This window comes from Pongo abelii, chromosome 20 (assembly GCF_028885655.2).
Source record: "Pongo abelii isolate AG06213 chromosome 20, NHGRI_mPonAbe1-v2.0_pri, whole genome shotgun sequence".
NCBI lineage: Eukaryota > Metazoa > Chordata > Mammalia > Primates > Hominidae > Pongo > Pongo abelii.
In genome coordinates this window covers 17,151,644-17,170,580 of record NC_072005.2, presented here as the reverse complement: position 1 = coordinate 17,170,580, position 18,937 = coordinate 17,151,644, and the positions used below count along the sequence as shown (strand labels likewise).

Genomic DNA, 18,937 nt, shown 5'->3' with positions numbered 1-18,937 from the left:
TTGGGGCATTTAGCCCATTTACATTTAAGGTTAATATTGTTATGTGTGAATTTGATCCTGTCATTATGATGTTAGCTGGTTATTTTGCCCATTAATTGATGCAGTTTCTTCATAGCATCGATGGTCTTTACAATCTGGCATATTTTTGCAGTGGCTGGTGCTGGTTGTTCCTTTCTATGTTTAGTGCTTCCTTCAGGAGCTCTTGAAAGGCAGGCCTGGTGGTGACAAAATCTCTCAGCATTTGCTTGTCTGTAAAGGATTTTATTTCTCCTTCACTTATGAAGCTTAGTTTGGCTGGATATGAAATTCTGGATTGAGAATTCTTTTCTTTAAGAATGTTGAATATTGGCCCCCACTCTCTTCTGGCTTGTAGGGTTTCTGCCAAGAGATCTGCTGTTAGTCTGCTGGGCTTCCCTTTGTGGTTAACCGGACCTTTCTCTCTGGCTGCTCTTAACATTTTTTCCTTCATTTCAACTTTGGTGAATCTGACAATTATGTGTCTTGGGGTTGCTCTTCTCGAGGAATATCTTTGTGGTATTCTCTTTATTTCCTGAATTTGAATGTTGGCCTGCCTTGCTAGGTTGGGGAAGTTGTCCTGGATAACATCCTGAAGCGTGTTTTCCAACTTGGTTCCATTCTCCCCATCACTTTCAGGTACACCTATCAAACATAGATTTGGTCTTTTCACATAGTCCCATATTTCTTGGAGGCTTTGTTCATTTCTTTTTACTCTTTTTTCTCTAACCTTGTCTTTTTGCTTTATTTCATTAATTTGATCTTCAATCACTGATACCCTTTCTTCCACTTGATCGAATCGGCTATTGAAGCTTGTGTCTGCGTCACAAAGTTCTCGTGCCATGGTTTTCAGCTCCATCAGGTCATTTAAGGTCTTCTCTATGCTGTTTATTCTAGTTAGCCATTCGTCTAACCTTTATTCAAGGTTTTTAGCTTCCTTGCGATGGGTTTGAATATGCTCCTTTAGCTCAGAGAAGTTTGTTATTACCGACCTTCTGAAGCCTACTTCTGTCAATTTGTCAAAGTCATTCTCCGTCCAGCTTTGTTCTGTTGCTGGCAAGGAGCTACTATCCTTTGGAGGAGAAGAGGCGCTCAGGTTTTTAGAATTATCTGCTTTTCTGCTCTGGTTTCTCCCCATCTTTGTGGTTTTATCTACCTTTGGTCTTTGATGTTGGTGACCTACAGATGGGGCTTTGGTGTAGATGTCCTTTTGGTTGATGTTGATGCTATTCCTTTCTGTTTGTTAGTTTTCCTTCTAACAGTCAGGTCTCTCAGCTGCAGGTCTGTTGGAGTTTGGTGGAGGTCCACTCCAGACCCTGTTTGTCTGCATATCACCAGTGGAGGCTGCAGAACAGCAAATATTGCAGAACAGCAATTATTGCTGCCTGATCCTTCCTCTGGAAGCTTCGTCCCAGAGGGGCACCCGCCTATATGAGGTGTCTGTCGTGCCCTACTGGGAGGTGTCACCCAGTTAGGCTACATGGGGGTCAGGGACCCACTTGAGGAGGCAGTCTGTCCATTCTCAGAGCTCAAACGCCGCGCTGGGAGAACCACTGCTCTCTTCAGAGCTGTCAGACACGGACGTTTAAGTATGCAGAAACTGTCTGCTGCCTTTTGTTCAGCTATGCCCTGCTCACAGAGGTGGAGTCTATAGAGGCAGTAGGCCTTGCTGAGCTGCAGTGGGCTCCGCCCAGTTCAAGCTTCCCAGCCACTTTGTTTACTTACTCAAGCCTCAGCAATGGTGGACGCCCCTCCCCCAGCCCAGCTGCCACTTCGCAGTTCCATCTCAGACTGCTGCGCTAGCAGTGAGCAAGGCTTCATGGGTGTGGGACCCGCCCAGCCAGGCACGGGAGAGAATCTCCTGGTCTGCTGGTTGCTGAGACCATGGGAAAAGCTCAGTATTTGGGCGAGAATGTCCTGTTTTTCCAGGTACAGTCTGTCCCGGCTTCCCTTGGCTAGGAAAGGGAAATCCCCTGACCCCTTGTGCTTCCCAGGTAAGGTGACACACTGCCATACCTCGCCATACTTCAGCTCATCCTTCATGGGCTGTACCCACTGTCCAACCAGTCCCAACAAGATGAACCAGGTACCTCAGTTGGAAATGCAGAAATCACCCGTCTTCTGTGTCAATCACACTGGGAGCTACAGACTGGAGCTGTTCCTATTTGGCCATCTTGGAACGGCCCCAACATATTTTTTTAACCATGTAAATGTGGTTAACATTTTTTTCAAGCAGTAGAAGAGGATATTTAATGAAATTTAAGTCTCCTTCCCACCCTCAGACCCTCCATTCCCTTCTTCAGAAGCAACCATGCTGAATAATTTTTTTTTTTGAGGAGGAGGAGTCTCACTCTGTTGCCCAGGCTGGAGTGCGGTGATGGGATCTCAGCTCACTGCCTTCCATGTTCAAGTGATACTCCTGTCTCAGCCTGCTGAGTAGCTGGGATTACAGGCCTGCACCACCAACCCCGGCTAATTTTTGTATTTTTAGTAGAGAGGGGGTTTCACCATGTTGGCCAGGCTGGTCATGAACTCCTGACTTCCAGTGATCCACCCACCTCAGTCTCCTGAAGTGCTGGGATTACAGGTGTGAGCCACTGTGCCCAGTCTGAATAATTTCTTAGATATTCTTCTGTGCATATGTAGGATTAAAAAAAAATGAATAGAAGAATACCATAATGTCATTTTGTACATTTCTTTTGAAAGTTAACAAGTCTTGGAAATCATTCCATATCAGTAAATGCATGTTTACCTCACTCTTTTTTTTTTTTTTTTTTTTACAAATATATAATAGTCCACCAATGAATATACTATCATTTGATTTGCCAGTCCTCCTAATGATGGAGATTTGGGCTATTTGCTAATTTTCATAGTGCCACGATGAACCACTCCATCTCTCTGTGTTTGCACACGTCTGTGGGTGTTTCCAGGGTCTGCTTCTAGGAGAGGTGTTGATGGTTGAAAGGATAGGAGCATTTTTATTTTTGCCAAATTTTGAGAAAGACTTTTTTTTTTTTTTTGAGAAAGGAGAAGGAGCAGCCTTTGAGGAGGGTGAACTGTGAGGCTTCTGAGGCTCAAACAAGAATGCATGAAGGCACTCCTTAGGAAACAGAGGATGGGTGAGCAGGAGGTGGAGAGTTCAGTGTGATGATGAAGATGAACGTGGTAAAACCCAGGGAGGGAAATTAGCAAAGGGAGAGGCATAGGGTGGCCCCTGCAGGCCTTTATCCCTTCTGCATCCAGGAGAGGAAGCACGACTGTTTAAAGATGGACTCTGCCAAGCCTTTGATACCTTGCTTCTACTATTCTTAAGTAGAATGATAACCCTGCCAGGTAAAAGAATTAACAAGTTACATCCTTGAACAGACACTTTTCAAAGAAGATATACATGCAGGCTGGGCGTGGTGGCTCACGCCTGTAATACCAGCACTTTGGGAGGCTGAGGTGGGTGGATCACAAGGTCAGGAGTTCGAGACCTGCCTGGCCAATAAGGTGAAATCTCGTCTCTACTAAAAATACAAAAATTAGCCGGACATGGTGGTGGATACCTGTAATCCCAGCTACTCGGGAGGCTGAGGCAGAAGAATCGCTTGAACCTGGCAGGCAGAGGCTGCAGTGAACCGAGATTGTGCCATTGCACTCCAGTCTGGGCAACAGAGAGAGACTCCCATCTCAAGAAAAAAAAGAAAATATACATGCAGCCAACAAGCATATGAAAAAAAGCTCAATGTCACTGAACTAGACAAATGCAAATCAGGCCAGGCACGGTGGCCCACGCCTGTAATCCCAGCACTTTGGGAGGCCAAGGTGGGTGGATCACCTGATGTCGCGAGTTTGACACCAGCCTGGTCAACATGACGAAACCCCATCTCTACTAAAAATACAAAAATTAGCTGGGCGTGGTGGCACACCTGCAATTCCGGGTGTAATTCAAGAGGCTGCGACACGAGAATCACTTGAACCTGGGAGGTGGAGGTTGCAGTGAGCAGAGATTGCACCACTGCACTCCAGCCTGGGTGACAGAGTGAGATGCTGTCTCAAAAAAAAAAAAAAAAAAAAAAAAGGGAAATGCAAATCAAAACCACAATGAGATGCCATCTCATGCCAGTCAGAATGGCCATTATCAAAAAGTCAACAAATAAGGTGGGCACGGTGGCTCATGCCTGTAATTCCAGAACTTTGGGAGGCCGAGACAGGTGGATCACCTGAGGTCAGGAGTTCGAGACCAGCCTGACCAACATGGTGAAACCCCCATCTCTACTAAAAATACTAAATTAGCTGGGTGTAGTGGCAGGTGCCTGTAATCCTAGCTACTCGGGAGGCTGAGGCTGGAGAATCGTTTGAACCTGGGAGGCAGATGTTGCAGTGAGCTGAGATTGTGCCATTGCACTCCAGCCTGGGCGACAAGAAGGAAACTCCATCTCAAAAAAAAAAGAAAAGAAAAAAAAAGTAAAAAAATAACAGATGTTGGTGAGGTAGTGGAGAAAAGGGGATGCTATGCACAGTTGATGGGAGTGTAAATTAGTTCAACCATTGTGGAAAGCAGTGTGGTGATTCCTCAAAGAGCTAAAAACAGAACTACCATTCGACCCAGCAATCCCATTACTGAGTATGTACTCAAAGCAATATAAATCATTCTACCATAAAGACACATGCACACAAATGTTCACTGCAGCACTATTTACAATAGCAAAGACCTGGAATCAACCTAAATGCTCATCAATGACAGATTGGATAAATAAAATGTGGTACAGAAATACCATGGAATAATATGCAGCCATAAAAAAGAACAAAATCATGTCTTTTGTGGAAACATGGATGGAGCTGGAGGCCATTATCCTTAGCAAACTAATGCAGGAACAGAAAACCAGATACTGCACATTCTCACTTATAAGTGGAAGCTAAATGATGAGAACACATGGACACAAAAGGGGGAACAGACACAGGTCTACTTGAGGGTGGGGGATGGGAAGACAGAAAGGATCAGAAATAATAACTATTGGGCACTAGGCTTAGTATCTGGGTGATGAAATAATCTGTACAACAAACCCCCATGACACACGTTTACCTATGTAACAGACCTGCACATGTACTTCTGAACCTAAAATAAAGTTTTTAAAAAACAAGTTATGTCCTAATCAAGTAGACTGTTAACCCTGCCAGGTAAGAGAGTTAACATGTTATATCCCAGTGAAGTACAATGTTAACCCTTCCAGGTAAAAGAAATTAATGCATTATATCTGATCAAATAGAATGCGAAGCTGCTAGGTTCACATAAGATTTGTTATGTTCATGAAACCTTAATCATTTCTTTTTTTCTTTTCATAGAACAGAGAAGAGAAAAAGGACTTTCTTCCCTGAAACATGGATTTGGCATTGTCTCAACATCAGGTACATTAAGATTTCTTTTCTGTGCTGACTTTGCCGGTTGACTGAAAGGCACTCATGCGGGTCCAGAGAGCCCCCGGTGGGACGGGCAAGCCTGATACCAACATCTGAGTAAGACACTGTGCATCTTTTTCTAACACATAAAACTTCAAGCCATGAAGCCATCCTTGAGTCCTGCTGCACATTTGGACGTTTGCCTGTGAAATATGAAATGCAAGGGCTTTGTGCCTCTTACAACTCCCTCTTGGGGTTACTCTATCTGCTCTGTTTTTATAACCAGCTCATTAAAATGATTACAGTTCCCTGGAACATGAACTTGACTCCACCTACCCCCAGTCCTTGCTCCTTGGGGGACTACAGCTCTTGCTCGAAAAACAGGATGCCTTTCTCCACACATTTCCTTTCTGCATTTTTTACCCCCTGTTTAGTTCTCTTTGAAGCAGGAGTGCAGGCACCCCTTTTCTGCTGAATGCAATGGACTTTTTTTCTTGCAATGCTCAGCGTTAGAGCACCAATAACACTAGTAGAAAGTGGCAGTGGCTTGCCCCGGCAAACCAGTTTGGCACGAAAACTGACTCTTGGTCCAGCCCGGGCCAGCAGGTGGGCTGACTGCTGGAGCCGTGCCCTTCTTCCAGGCACAAGGTGCTGTGGCAAGTGCTTGGCAGAGACAGGCACGCACCTGGGGGCCCCTCAGGCTGCTTTGGGGGATGTGTATGTCCTCATCGTGGGAAGGTTTGACTGCTGATCAGAACACATCCAGGTCACTGTGTTTTGCTCTGGGGGCCCACCTGTAAGACAGGCTATCTGTCCATCATCATTCAAATGTATCTAACTTTCTGGAAGTCTGGTGAGCTTTTTTTTATTGTTAAAAAGTTTTTCAATTTATTTTTATTAGGGCTGGGCACGGTGGCTCACACCTGTAATCCCAGCACTTTGGGAGGCCGAGGTGGGTGGATCACGAGATCAGGAGATTGAGACCATCCTGGCTAACACGGTGAAACCCTGTCTCTACTAAAAATGCAAAAAATAGCCGGGCATGGTGGTGGGCGCCTGTAGTCCCAGCTACTCGGGAGGCTGAAGTAAGAGAGTGGCGTGAACCCGGGGGGCGGAGGTTGCAGTGAGCCGAGATGGTGCCACTGCACTCTAGCCTGGGCGAGAGAGCAAGACTCCGTCTCAAAAAAAAAATTATTTTTATTTTATTTTACTTTATTTATTAGAGTTGGGATCTCGCTCTGTCACCCAGGCATCATAGCTCACTGCAGCCTCAGACTCCTGGGCTCAAGCGATCCTCCCACCTCAGCCTCCTGAGTTGCTGGGACTACAGGCATGCACCAACACACCTGGCTAATTTTCATTTAAAAAAATTATTTTGGCCGGGCATGGTGGCTCACGCCTGTAATCCCAGCACTTTGGGAGGCCAAGGCGGGCAGATCTTGAGGTCAGGAGATCTAGACCATTCTGGCCAACACGATGAAAGCCCGTCTCTACTAAAAATACAAAAAATTAGCCAGGCGTGGTGGCAGGTGCCTGTAGTCCCAGCTACTTGGGAGGCTGAGGCAGGAGAATGGTGTGAACTCAGGAGGCAGAGCTTGCAGTGATCCGAGATTGCACCACTGCACTCCAGCCTGGGTGACAGAGCGAGACTCTGTCTCAAAAAAAAAAAAAAATTATTTCATACAGATGGGGTCTCTGTATGTTGCCCAGGCTGGTCTGAAACTTCTGGCCTCAAGTGATCTTCCTGTCTTGGCCTCTCAACATGCTAGAATTACAGGCGTGAGCCACTGCTCCTGGCCCGGATGTTTTTGATGTTAAGGATGGTCCCTTTAATAAGGCAGACAGAGTCCCAGCACTCATAACATTTTCATTGTAGCTAGAGTAGACAGGTGCCCACAGAGCTATCATGGTGCAGTGGGGTTAGTCTTCTCCTGGAAGGCTGGGCATGGAGCTTGGGAGGCAGAGAAAGATGGTGGAATCCTTTGGAAAAGCCAGAGAGGTTCCTCAATGTAGGGCCCAAGCTGAGTCCCACCATATGAATAAGCAAGAAAGGGAAGGGTGTCCAGGAAGAAGGACCAGCATGAGCAAGTGCTGCAAAGTAGGAGAGGCTGGTGGATTTCCACGTGGTTGAAATGAGATGGAAGGAGCTGAGGAGGATGCAGGGAGTATGAGACCATGTGGGCTGTGGGGGTGGGGTTGGGGTGCAGGTGTGGAGAGCCAGGGATTTGAGATTTAGGATTTGGAATGTTCTCTCTCCTCTCTTGTTGGCTGGAGCAAGGATGAATCAGAGGGGACAGATCTGAGACCAGGGAGGAGGTTCCTGCTGGACCCGAAAGAGGACTGGTCAACTCTCTTTTAAACCACACCCATTTAAAGGCAGGGTGTGGTGGCTTATGCCTGTAATCCCAGCACTTTGGGAGGCCGAGGCAGGAGGATTGCTTGAGCCCAGGAGGTCAAGACCAGCCTGGGCAACATAGCAAGGCCTCATCTCTAAAAAAAATTTTTAAATTAGCCAGGTGTGGTGGCACATGCCTGTGGTCCCAGCTACTTGGGAAGCTGAAGTGGGAGGATCGCTTGGGCCCAGGAGGTTGAGGCTGCAGTGACACGAAATTGTACCACTGCACTCCAGCCTGGGCTACAGAGTGAGACCCTGTCTCAAAAAGGGAAAATGATTCAAAAATGAATTGGTTTAAAAAATTATGGTGAAATACTCAACATAAAATTTACGATCTTAACCATTTTTAAGTATATAGTTCAGTGGTATTAAGGACACTCATGTTATTGTGCAAACATCACCATCACCCATTTCTGTGACTCCTTTCATCTTACAAAACTGACACTCTGTCCCATTAAACACTCACTCCTCTCTCCTCCCTTCCCCCAGCGCTTGGCAACAACCCTTTTTGTCTCTGAGTTTGACTATTCTAGGGACCGCCTGTAAGTGGAATCATGTAGTATTTGTCATTTTGTGACTGGCTTATTTCAATGAGCATAATGTCCCCAAGGCTCATCTGTGTTGGAGAATCCATGTCAGAATTTTCCTTCCCTTTTTTTTTGAAACAGAGTCTCGCTCTGTCATCAGGCTGGAGTGCAGTGGCACAATCTCGGCTCACTGCAACCTCTGCCTCCAGGGTTCAAGTGATTCCCCTGCCTCAGCCTTCCAAATAGCTGGGACTATAGGCACGCACCACCATGCCCAGCTATTTTTGTGTGTGTGTGTGTGAGACGGCATCTTGCTCTGTTGCCCAGGCTGGAGTGTGGTGGTGCGATCTCAGCTCGCTGCAAGCTCTGCCTCCCGGGTTCACGCCATTCTCCTGCCTCAGCCTCCTGAGTAGCTGGGACTACAGCCCCCCACCACCACGCCCTGCTAATTTTTTGTATTTTTAGTAGAGACGGGGTTTCACCGTGTTAGCCAGGATGGTCTCGATCTCCTGACCTCGTGATCTGCCCGCCTCGGCCTCCCAAAGTGCTGGGATTACAGGCGTGAGCCACTGTGCCCAGCCAATGCCTGGCTAATTTTTTGTATTTTAGTAGAGACGGGGTTTCACCATGTTGACCAGGATGGTCTCAATCTCCTGACCTTGTGATCCACCCCCCACTCGGCCTCCCAAAGTGCTGGGATTACAGGTGTAAGCCACCATACCCGGCTTCCTTCCCTTTTAAGATTGAATAATATCCCATTGCATGGATTCTCTCATTTTGTTTATCCATTTATTTTTTGTCGATGGACACTTGAGTTGCTTCCACCTTTTGGCTATTGTGAATAATGCTGTGAACACGGGTACACAAATATCCCTTTGAGACCGTGCTTCCCATTCTTTTGGGTATATACCCAGAAGTAGAATTGCTGAATCATGTAGTAATTCTATGTTTAATTTTTTAAGGAACCTCCAGACTAATTTCCACAGCAGCTGCAGCGTTTTACATTTCTACTAACAGTGTAACAGGGTTCCAATCTTACCACATCCTCACAAACACTTACTATTTTCTCTTTCTTTCTTTCTTTTTTTTTTTTTTTCTGAAATAGAGTCTCGCTCTGTTACCCAGGCTGGAGTGCAATGGTGCAATCTCAGCTCACTGCACCCTCCGCCTCCCAGGTTCACACAATTCTCCTGCCTCAGCCTCCCAAATAGCTGGAACTACAGACACACGCCACCACACCTGGCTAATTTTCGTATTTTTAGTAGAGATGGGGTTTCACCCACTACTTCTGGGTATATACCCAAAAGAATGGGAAGCAGAGTCTCAAAGGGATATTTGTATACCCATGTTCACAGCATCATTCACAATGGCCAGACTCCTGACCTCAAGTGATCCACCCACCTCGGCCTCCCAAAGTGTTGGGATTATAGGCGTGAGCCACTGTGCCCAGCCTTTTTTCTTTCCCTTTCTTTTTTAATATCCTAATTAAATACATGAAGTGGTATCTCATTGTAGTTTTTATTTGCATTTCCCTAATGATTAGTGATGTTGAGCATCTTTCATGTATTTATCAGTCATTTGTCTATCTTCTTTGGAGAAATGTCTATATTCAAGTAATTTGCCCATTTTTGAATCGTGTTGCTGTTTTTGTTATTGAGTTTCAGGAGTTCTCTGTATATTCTGGATATTATTTCCTTATCAGATATATGACTTCCAAATATTTTCTCCCACTGAGTTGACTTTTTACTCTGTTGATAGCGTGTTTTTTTTTTTTTTTTTTTTTTGACAGGGTCTCACTCTGTCACCCAGGTGTTCAAGTGATCCTCCAATCTCAGCCTCCCAAGTAGCTGGGTCTACAGGTGCACACCACCACTCCTGGCTAAATTTTTAAATTTTTTGTAGAGATAGGGTCTTGCTGTGTTGCCCAGGCTGGTCTCAAACTCCTGGGTTCAAGTGGTCCTCCTTCCTCGGCCTCCTAAAGTGCTGGGATTACAGGGGTAAGCTACCATGCCAGCCCTTGAATAGTGTCTTTTGATGCTTAAAATTTTGCAGTATTCATTAAGTCCAACTTGTCTACTCTTTTTTTTTTTGCCTGTACCTTTGTTTTCATATCCGTGAAATCATTGTCAGACCCAACGTCATGAAGCTTTTGCCCTGTTTTCTTCTAATAGTTTTATAGTTTTGGTTTTTACTTTTAGGTCATGGATTCATTTTTGAGTTAACTTTTGTATATAGTGTTAGGTAAGGTCCAAATTCATTCTTTTGCATATGGATGTTTGCTTTTTCTAGCAGTATTTGTTGAAAAGATTGTCTTTTCCGTAAAGTATCTTGAAGCCCTTGTCGAAAATCATTTGACTATGTTGTCAAGGTTTATTCCTGGGCTCTCTGTTTGATTCCATTGGTCTGTATGTCTGTCTTTATGCCAGTAACACATTGATTTGATTATGGTAGCTTTGTGGTAAGTTTTGAAGTGTGAGCTCTCCAGCTTTATTCTTCTGGTTTCTTTCTTTGGCCACCAGAGTCCCTTGAGATCCATGCAAAATCTCAAGGTGGAGTTTTCTATTTCTGCAAAATAAAATAAAATAAAAAGTCATTGGGCTTTATGATAGAGGTTCCATTGAATCTATAGATCACTTTGGGTAGTTTTGACATTTTAACAAGTCTTCTGATCCATGAACATGGGATATGTTTTCATTTATTTATGTCTTTTTTTGTCTTTTTTAGTTTCTTTCAATAATCTTTGTGTGTGTGAGTGACAGGGATCTCACTCTGTTGCCGAGGCTGGACTGCAGTGGCAGGATCACAGCTCACTGCACCCTCGACCACCTGGGCTCAAGTGAATCCCCCACTTCAGCCTCCTGAGTGGCTGGGCCTACAGGCATGTGTCACTATACCCACCTAATTTTTAAATTTTTTGTAGCGACAAGGTCTCATTATCTTGCCCAGGGTGGTCTGGAACTCCTGGGCTCAGACAGTCTCCCACCTCGGCCTCCCAGAGTGCTGGGATTACAGGCATGAGCCACTGTGCCCAGCCCATGTTTTCTATTAGAGTCAGGGCTGAGGAACAGTTTTTTCCTTTTGCCGCTTTTGTGATGCCTTCAATGCTTGTTTCTAAGCTCCTAGGGTGCCTCTCTGAGCCATCCAGTGTGGGTCATCCATGCCCACTTGCCCCCCCGAGGCATGGCCCTGGAGAAGGGCCCCCCATTATGGCTGTCTGTCTCTCTGCAGTGACCCATCTGGTGAGGAGACACTCAGTGTGAAGGTCCCGGACTCCATCACCAGCTGGGTGGGTGAGGCCGTGGCCCTGTCCTCCTCTCAGGGCTTAGGCATCGCCGAGCCCTCCCTGCTGAAGACCTTCAAGCCCTTCTTCGTGGACTTCACGCTCCCCCCTCTCATCATCCGTGGGGAGCAGGTCAAGATCCCACTCAATGTCTACAACTACATGGGCACTTGTGCCGAGGTACTCAGCCCCCCAAATACATAGCCTTCTTCCATTCAGTGGGGAGTTGGGACTGCACTGGTGCTATAAGGGAGGCAGGGGTGGGACAGTGTCGGCTTGGGGGATTTAGGAGGGCGAGATCCTCTATGATGTTGGGGAGGAAGGGATGGGTGGGCTCAGCCTGGGGGGCTTTGGGGAGGATGCGTCATCTGTGCTATCAGGGAGGCAGGAGTGGGATGAGATCAGCCTCTGATTCACCAACCGTCAAAGCCGGGTGAGGAGGAGGTGGGGAAGCATGTGTGTGAGTGAGAGGGACTTCGTGTAAGTGGAGCCGTCGTCCCTGACTCCCTGGCCTAGCAAGGGCGTGCCTGGACTGGTATCATATATGATAGCATGGAGCTTTCTCTGTAAAGGGCCAGATAGGAAATATTTCCGTCTTTGCCGGCCGTACAATCCCTGTGGCAGCAACTCAACTCAGCCCTTATAGCATAAAAGCAACCTAGATGATCTCTTACCTGAACAGATGTGGCTGTGTTCCAATAAAACTTGATTTCTAGACACCAAAATCCAAACTCCATAGAATTTTCACCTGTCGCAAAATAATCATTCTTTTAATTTTTTTCCCCTCCTAACCATTTGAAAAAGATGAAAACCATCTTTAGCTTGTGGGCCCCACAGAGACAGGTGGTGGATCTGGTTTGGCCTGTGGGTCTTAATTCGCAGACACCCCGCAAAGTACCAGGAAATCCTGGTGGTGAACAGAGAGAGTGCTTGGAATCCCGGTTGATACTCGTAGAGCTGCTGATCTTGGGCACGTTATTCAATCTGTTGGTGTGTCGGAGCCTCGCTGGGGGTTAAAGGGTTAAATGAGTTAGTCTCAGTAGACACTGAGAACATGAAGCAGGGCTGTTTTTCGATGATATTATTGGGGTTCCAGTGTCTGCCAGAGGTGTGCAGTGAAGGCCAAAGTTCTCTCTTGGAGGCGGCAGGAAAGGCTGCTGTCTTAGTCTCCTTGGGCTAGTAAGGTAGCCCAAACCAGGTGGCTTAAAACAACAGAAATGTATTGTCCCACAGTTCACGAGAAGAAGTGTGAAGGCAAGGTATCATCAGGGCTGGTCCCTTTTGGAGGCCTTGAGGGAGAATCTGTCTATGCCTTTCTTTCTCTTTTTTTTTTTTTTTTTTTTTTTTGAGACAGGGTCTTACTCTATTACCCAGGCTGGAGTGCACTGGTACAATCACAGCTCACTGCAGCCTTGACCTCCTAGGCTCAAGCAACTCCCATCCTCAGCCTCTCAAGTAGCTGGGACTACAGGTGTGCACCACTGCACCCAGCTAATTATTTTGTTTCATTTTCGTAGAGATGGCATGTTGCTTAGGCTGGTCTCGAACTCCTGGCCTCAAGTGACCCTCCCACCTCGGCCTGCCAGAGTGCTGGGATTACAGGCATGAGTCACTGCACTCGGCCCCTCTCTACCTCTCTCTTGGCTTCTAGTGGCTTGTGCCAGTATCAGAAGACCCCGTCACCCAGGATGTGAGATCCAAGCTCAACCTTGGAGCGAAGTGGTTTGTGTTTAGATCCCACTCACTCAGTTTTGGTGGGGCATGTAATTCTGCAGCTGGTGCTGGGCTGACAATTTTACTTGCATTTTTTTTTTTTTTTTTTTTGAGACAGGGTCTCGCTCTGTTGCCCAGGCTGGAGTGCAGTGGCATGATCTTGGCTCACTGCAACCTCCGCCTCCCGGGTTCAAGCGATTCTCCTGCCTCAGCCTCCCGAGTAGCTGGGATTACAGGTGCCCGCCACCATGCCTAGCTAATTTTTATATTTTTAGTAGAGACGGGGTTTCACTATGTTGGCCAGGCTGGTCTCGAACTCCTGACCTTAAGCCATCTGCCTGCCTTGGCCTCCCAAAATGCTGGGATTACAGGCATGAGCCACCACACCCGGCCACCTTCATCATCTTATCAAGTTCCTGTGTGGGCCGAGGAAGAAGGGTCTCTGATGGAATCGTTCACCATTAGGAAGCTCAAAGGAGCATTGTCATGGGTTCAGGGGCCTCCAGGGAGTGAGTGGCGGAGCTGTGTGTTAGAATCAATGTCTACGGGTGCTGGGACAGCCCAGAAAAGGGGAAGTCCCCCTGAACCTGAGAGTCTGCAGGTGATGTTTGAGTCAGGCATCGGGGCGGGAAGGGCATTTGCAAAGAGGGAATAGCATGTACAAGCAACAGAAGCAGGAGGCAGCTTGACCTTTCCTGGGTCCTGCCTCAGACACAGTTTGGCTTGGCTTTGGGGTCTGGTCAGGGAAGATGGAAAAGCAGGTGAGGAGGAAGAGGACGAGGAGGTCAGAGGCTCCTGCCATTGTCTGGGCAAGAGGCAAGGAGGCAGGAAGCAACCAAGGCAACGGTCACAGGGTGGCTTTGGTGAGGGATAAATGGGAGGTGTTAGACTCAGAATGGCCAGGGAGTGGTGCCCAGAATCCTAGCTTCAGTCCTAACCTTTACAATCCATCCTTTACCATTCTTTTTATATGGATTATGGTTGGGAGGAATAGGATCTCGGTTTCCAAAAGAAAGAATACACACAGACTATGCCCCGACCTGTAGGGTGGCCCCTAAAGGGAGGCTTCCCTCTGAAACCTGTGAGCAGAATCCCCAGGTGTCCAGATTGGCTCTGAGCACATGCTGGTGTCTAGCTTTTCCAGTAGGAAGAAGGAAGTCCTGCTAGGCAGTGTATGTGCTTAAGGACCACCCCAGCTCGTATGACCGTCCCCAGGACAGAGAAAACAGACCCATTCAGACCCTCCAGTGGGGAGCGCTGGTCATTTCACTCAGAACCTGGAAAATGGCTCATTGACACTGTTGAGTTTCTTTCTTTCTCCTTCCTTCCTCCCTCCCTCCCTCCCTCTCTCCCTTCCTTCCTTCCTTTCTCTCCTTCCTTCCTTCCTTTCTTTCTTTCTTTCTTTCTTTCTTCTTTCTTTCTTCTTTTTCTCTCTCTCTTTCTTTCTCTTTCTTTCTTTCTCCCTTCCCTCCCCCTCCCCTCCCCCTCCCCTCCCCTCCCCTTCCCTTCCTTTCCCTTCTCCTCCCTTCCCTTCCCTTCTCTTCTCTTCTCTTCTCTTCTCTTCTCTTCCCTTCCCTTCCCTTCCCTTCCCCTCCCTTCCCCTCCTTTCCCTTCCTTTCCCTTCCTTTCCCCTTCTTTCCTTTTCTTCTTCTTTTGATGGAGTCTCGCTCTGTTGCCCAGGCTGGAGTGCAGTGGTGTGATCTCAGCTTACTGCAACCTCCACCTCCTAGGTTCAAGGATTCCTTTGCCTCAGCCTCCTGAGTAGCTGGGATTACAGGTGCCCGCCACTACGCCCAGTCTTTAGTACAGACGGGGTTTCCCCATGTTGGCCAAGCTGGTGTCAAACTCCTGACCTCAGGTGATCTGCCTGCCTCGGCCTCCCACAGTGCTGGGATTACAGGTGTGAGCCACCGCACCCGGCCTCTTTCTTTCTTCCTAGGAAAATGCTACCTCGAGGGGGATGTGGGGATTCCTGATGTGCACCCTGCAGCAGCCATTGGCTCTCAGATCTAGCTGGGCCTTTCCTTTGGCAGGATTCAGGACTCTGTCACGGGTGCCACTTCACATTTTCCCCGCATCCTTCCCTCCATGTCACACCTGCAGCCTCTGTGCCAGCCCTTGGGTGGGACAACATTCTGAGGCTCAGCAATCACTCATGTCTTGATCAGCCGTTTCTTTAGTTCCTAGTGGGGCACCCAGTAGGTGCTCCATATATGCTGGTTGAAGAAATGGATGTGGAGCAAAGATTTCCTCTTAGATGGAGGGGTTGCAAATGTGCTTGCATATGCACCCACAGTGCACACGCACACACCCCTCAAAATGCATACACATGCACACAGAGACCAGTATGTGTGAGCATGCACATGATGCACCCACACATGTTGTCATGGCATACATATGCACATGTACATGATACATGTATACACATGCCATACTTGCACATCTATACACAGACATGCACATGGAGACCCATGCATGCATCCATAGCACCTCTGTACCCATATAGGCACACACATGCATGCAGAAACCAGCATGCTCATACACACACACACAATGCATGTCCACATGCCTTCACCCGGTAGATGCACATGTGTGTACATGCATGTACGCACGTGTGTGTGCAATCTGTGCTTGCATCCATGCACACAAGTGTGCACCCAGGGACACGTGCATTCACAGCACACACATGCACATGAATACACACACATGTGCGCACACAGAGCTGTACTCTGACATCATGGAGTTGCATGGCTGGCGAGAGGGTCAGGAGAGGCACTCTGTGGACCTGCTGTGGGAGAGGTTGCATCCATCTGGAGTTCTGGAGTGGATGGACATGGAGGAGCGGCAGCCCTGGCTGGAACTGGCAGCTTCAGTCCATGGGAGATCTGGACCTGTGGGGATACGGAGGGCTGTGGGGAGGAGAGGGCTCACAGCAAGACAGATGGACATGGGAGGGCCAAGTGGGGCACCAGACAGCAGAGGGTAGTTTGTTCTGATCGGAAATAGAAAGGGGACCTTCCGGGGGGAGCATGGCTCTTTGAGAGGCTGACAAGTCTGGTACGTGCAGTGTGTTGGTCCTCGAGGCACTGGGAGGGGGCCTGGATTCCAGGCACCATGAGCCAATGCCACTCTCTGCAGGTGTACATGAAGCTCTCGGTTCCCAAGGGCATCCAGTTTGTTGGGCATCCTGGCAAACGCCATCTGACCAAGAAGATGTGTGTGGCCCCCGGGGAGGCTGAGCCCATCTGGGTTGTTCTGTCCTTCAGCGACCTGGGGCTCAACAACATCACAGGTGAGGACCCCACAGTTCTTGGGGTGTCCCCCCCTCCAGGCCACAAAAGTGTCCTGGCATTGACCCCAGTTGGGGATGAGGGGTGGATGGGGCAGCAGGTAAGGTCAGGACTGTCCCAAGGAAAATGGGACAGCAACTGGGGCAAGCAGGATAGAAGGAATATGCCCAGGAAGACTGGGGAGGCAGGCCCTGGGGTCTCACCTGTTGGGGGAGCTGGGCTCTTAAGGTGCCAACCCAGTGTGGCACACACACATGCAGACATGCATACACACACATGCATACACACAAATCCACACACACGCACGTTCACATGTGTAGACATGCATATACACACACAAATCCACCCCCCCACATGTGTAGACATGCATACACACACACAAATCCACACACACACGTCCACATGTGTAGACATGCCTACACACACAAATCCACACACATGCCCACATATGTAGACATGCATTTACACACACAAATCCTCACACGTGCCCACATGTGTAGACATGCATATACACACACACAAATCCACACACACGCCATGTGTAGACATGCCTACACACAAATCCACACACACACATCCACATGTGTAGACATGCACACACACAAATCCACACACACGCCCACATGTGTAGACATGCATATACACACACACAAATCCACACACACACACGCCCACATGTGTAGACATGCATATAAACACACAAATCCACACACCCCCCCACATGTGTAGACATGCATATACACACACACAAATCCACACACGCACATGCCTGCATGTGTAGACATGCATACACACACACAAATCCACACACACACATGCCCACATGTGTAGACATGCACACACACACAAATCCACACACACACCCACATGTGTAGACATGCATACACACACACACAAATCCACACACACATGTCCACATGTGTAGACATGCATATACACACGCACAAATCCACACACACACGCCCACATGTGTAGACATGCATACACACACACAAATCCACACACACATGCCCACATGTGTAGACATGCATATACACACACACAAATCCACACACGCACATGCCCGCATGTGTAGACATGCATCACACACACAAGTCCACACACACAGACACATGCCTGCACATGCAAACATGCATACACACACACAAATCCATACACACACACATGCCCACATGTGCAGATATGTATTGCACACGCAAACTTGTACAAACACATGCACACACATGCACACATGCATATACACATACAAACTTGTACACACAAACATGGACAAATGCACACACATGCATATACACACAAACACATGTACAGATACACACATGCATATGCACACACAAATTTGTACACACACACAAATGCACACACAAACTCGTGCACACAAACACATGTAGAAGTGCATGCATATGCGCATGAGCCTGTACATTCAAACACGTGCATATATGTGCAGACATACACACGTGCATGTGTGCACACATCTGCGTATACACACCCACATGCACACACACACATATGCATGCATGCACACACATCTGGGATAAGGATAGGGATGGGACAGCCCCCATCTTGGGTGGAGACATGTTCTGAGACCAAGACATCAAATTTCTGCAGCCAAAGCCCTTGCTTACGGAGACACAAATTGCTGCCGGGATGGGAGGTCCAGCAAACACCCTGAGGAGAATCACGGCGACAGGAGGGTCTCCATCGGGGTGGATCACGTCAGGCGCAATGTGATGGTTGAGGTAAGGCCGTGTCCTCATCTCTGGTGCTTAGCCAGGGCTTCATTCCTTCAGTCATGAAGCTGGGGCCAGCTGGAGTGTGTGGTCTGAGGCTGAGCCAGGGCCTGGGCAGCCTTCACAGGTTGTGCTTGAGAGCTCAGGGTGCTTGGATTTTGGCGTACTTCCTTGTTGGAGGATCACGGTGGTCCGGTCCCTCCCTAAAGTGCAGAGTGGGCTTTGGCAAAGCAGCCTTGGACTCTTGAGGGGCTGCAGCAAGGGCCCCCTGACCCCTGGGTGAACTATTTAGGAAGACCATGTCCCTCATCTCACGCTTGTGATAGGCATTTGTGGGGACCATGACTCAGCATTTGGGGCATTGTCATTGGATGGCCTGTGTAGGAAGGACACAGAGCTGCAGGGGGCAGGGGCAGGCACCAGGATCTCACAGACCCCCGGCTATGAATCCAGGATTGGCCACTTACCCATGGTCTCGGGAAGCATCCTGGCTTTCCAGCCCCGCTCCGTAAGACGAGGGGCTCACCTTCATAAGATGGGGTAGGAAGCGAGAGATGACACACAGATGTCTCAGGGCTGAGCGTGCAGTAGCCACCATGCCTCAT

General features: G+C 48.0%; 1 protein-coding gene across 6 annotated transcripts in view; it reads left to right on the top strand.

Moving 5' to 3' along the window:
* The window catches only part of CPAMD8 (C3 and PZP like alpha-2-macroglobulin domain containing 8), a 138,247-nt gene that overhangs the window by 65,732 nt on the left and 53,578 nt on the right, over positions 1–18,937 (top strand). For all 6 annotated transcript variants that reach the window (XM_054539883.2, XM_054539886.2, XM_054539890.2 and 3 more), the window contains 4 exons: positions 5,344–5,406; positions 11,548–11,779; positions 16,451–16,604; positions 18,211–18,341. In XM_054539883.2, coding sequence (XP_054395858.2) covers positions 5,344–5,406; positions 11,548–11,779; positions 16,451–16,604; positions 18,211–18,341 — 580 coding nt within the window. The remainder of the gene's footprint in view (positions 1–5,343; positions 5,407–11,547; positions 11,780–16,450; positions 16,605–18,210; positions 18,342–18,937) is intronic.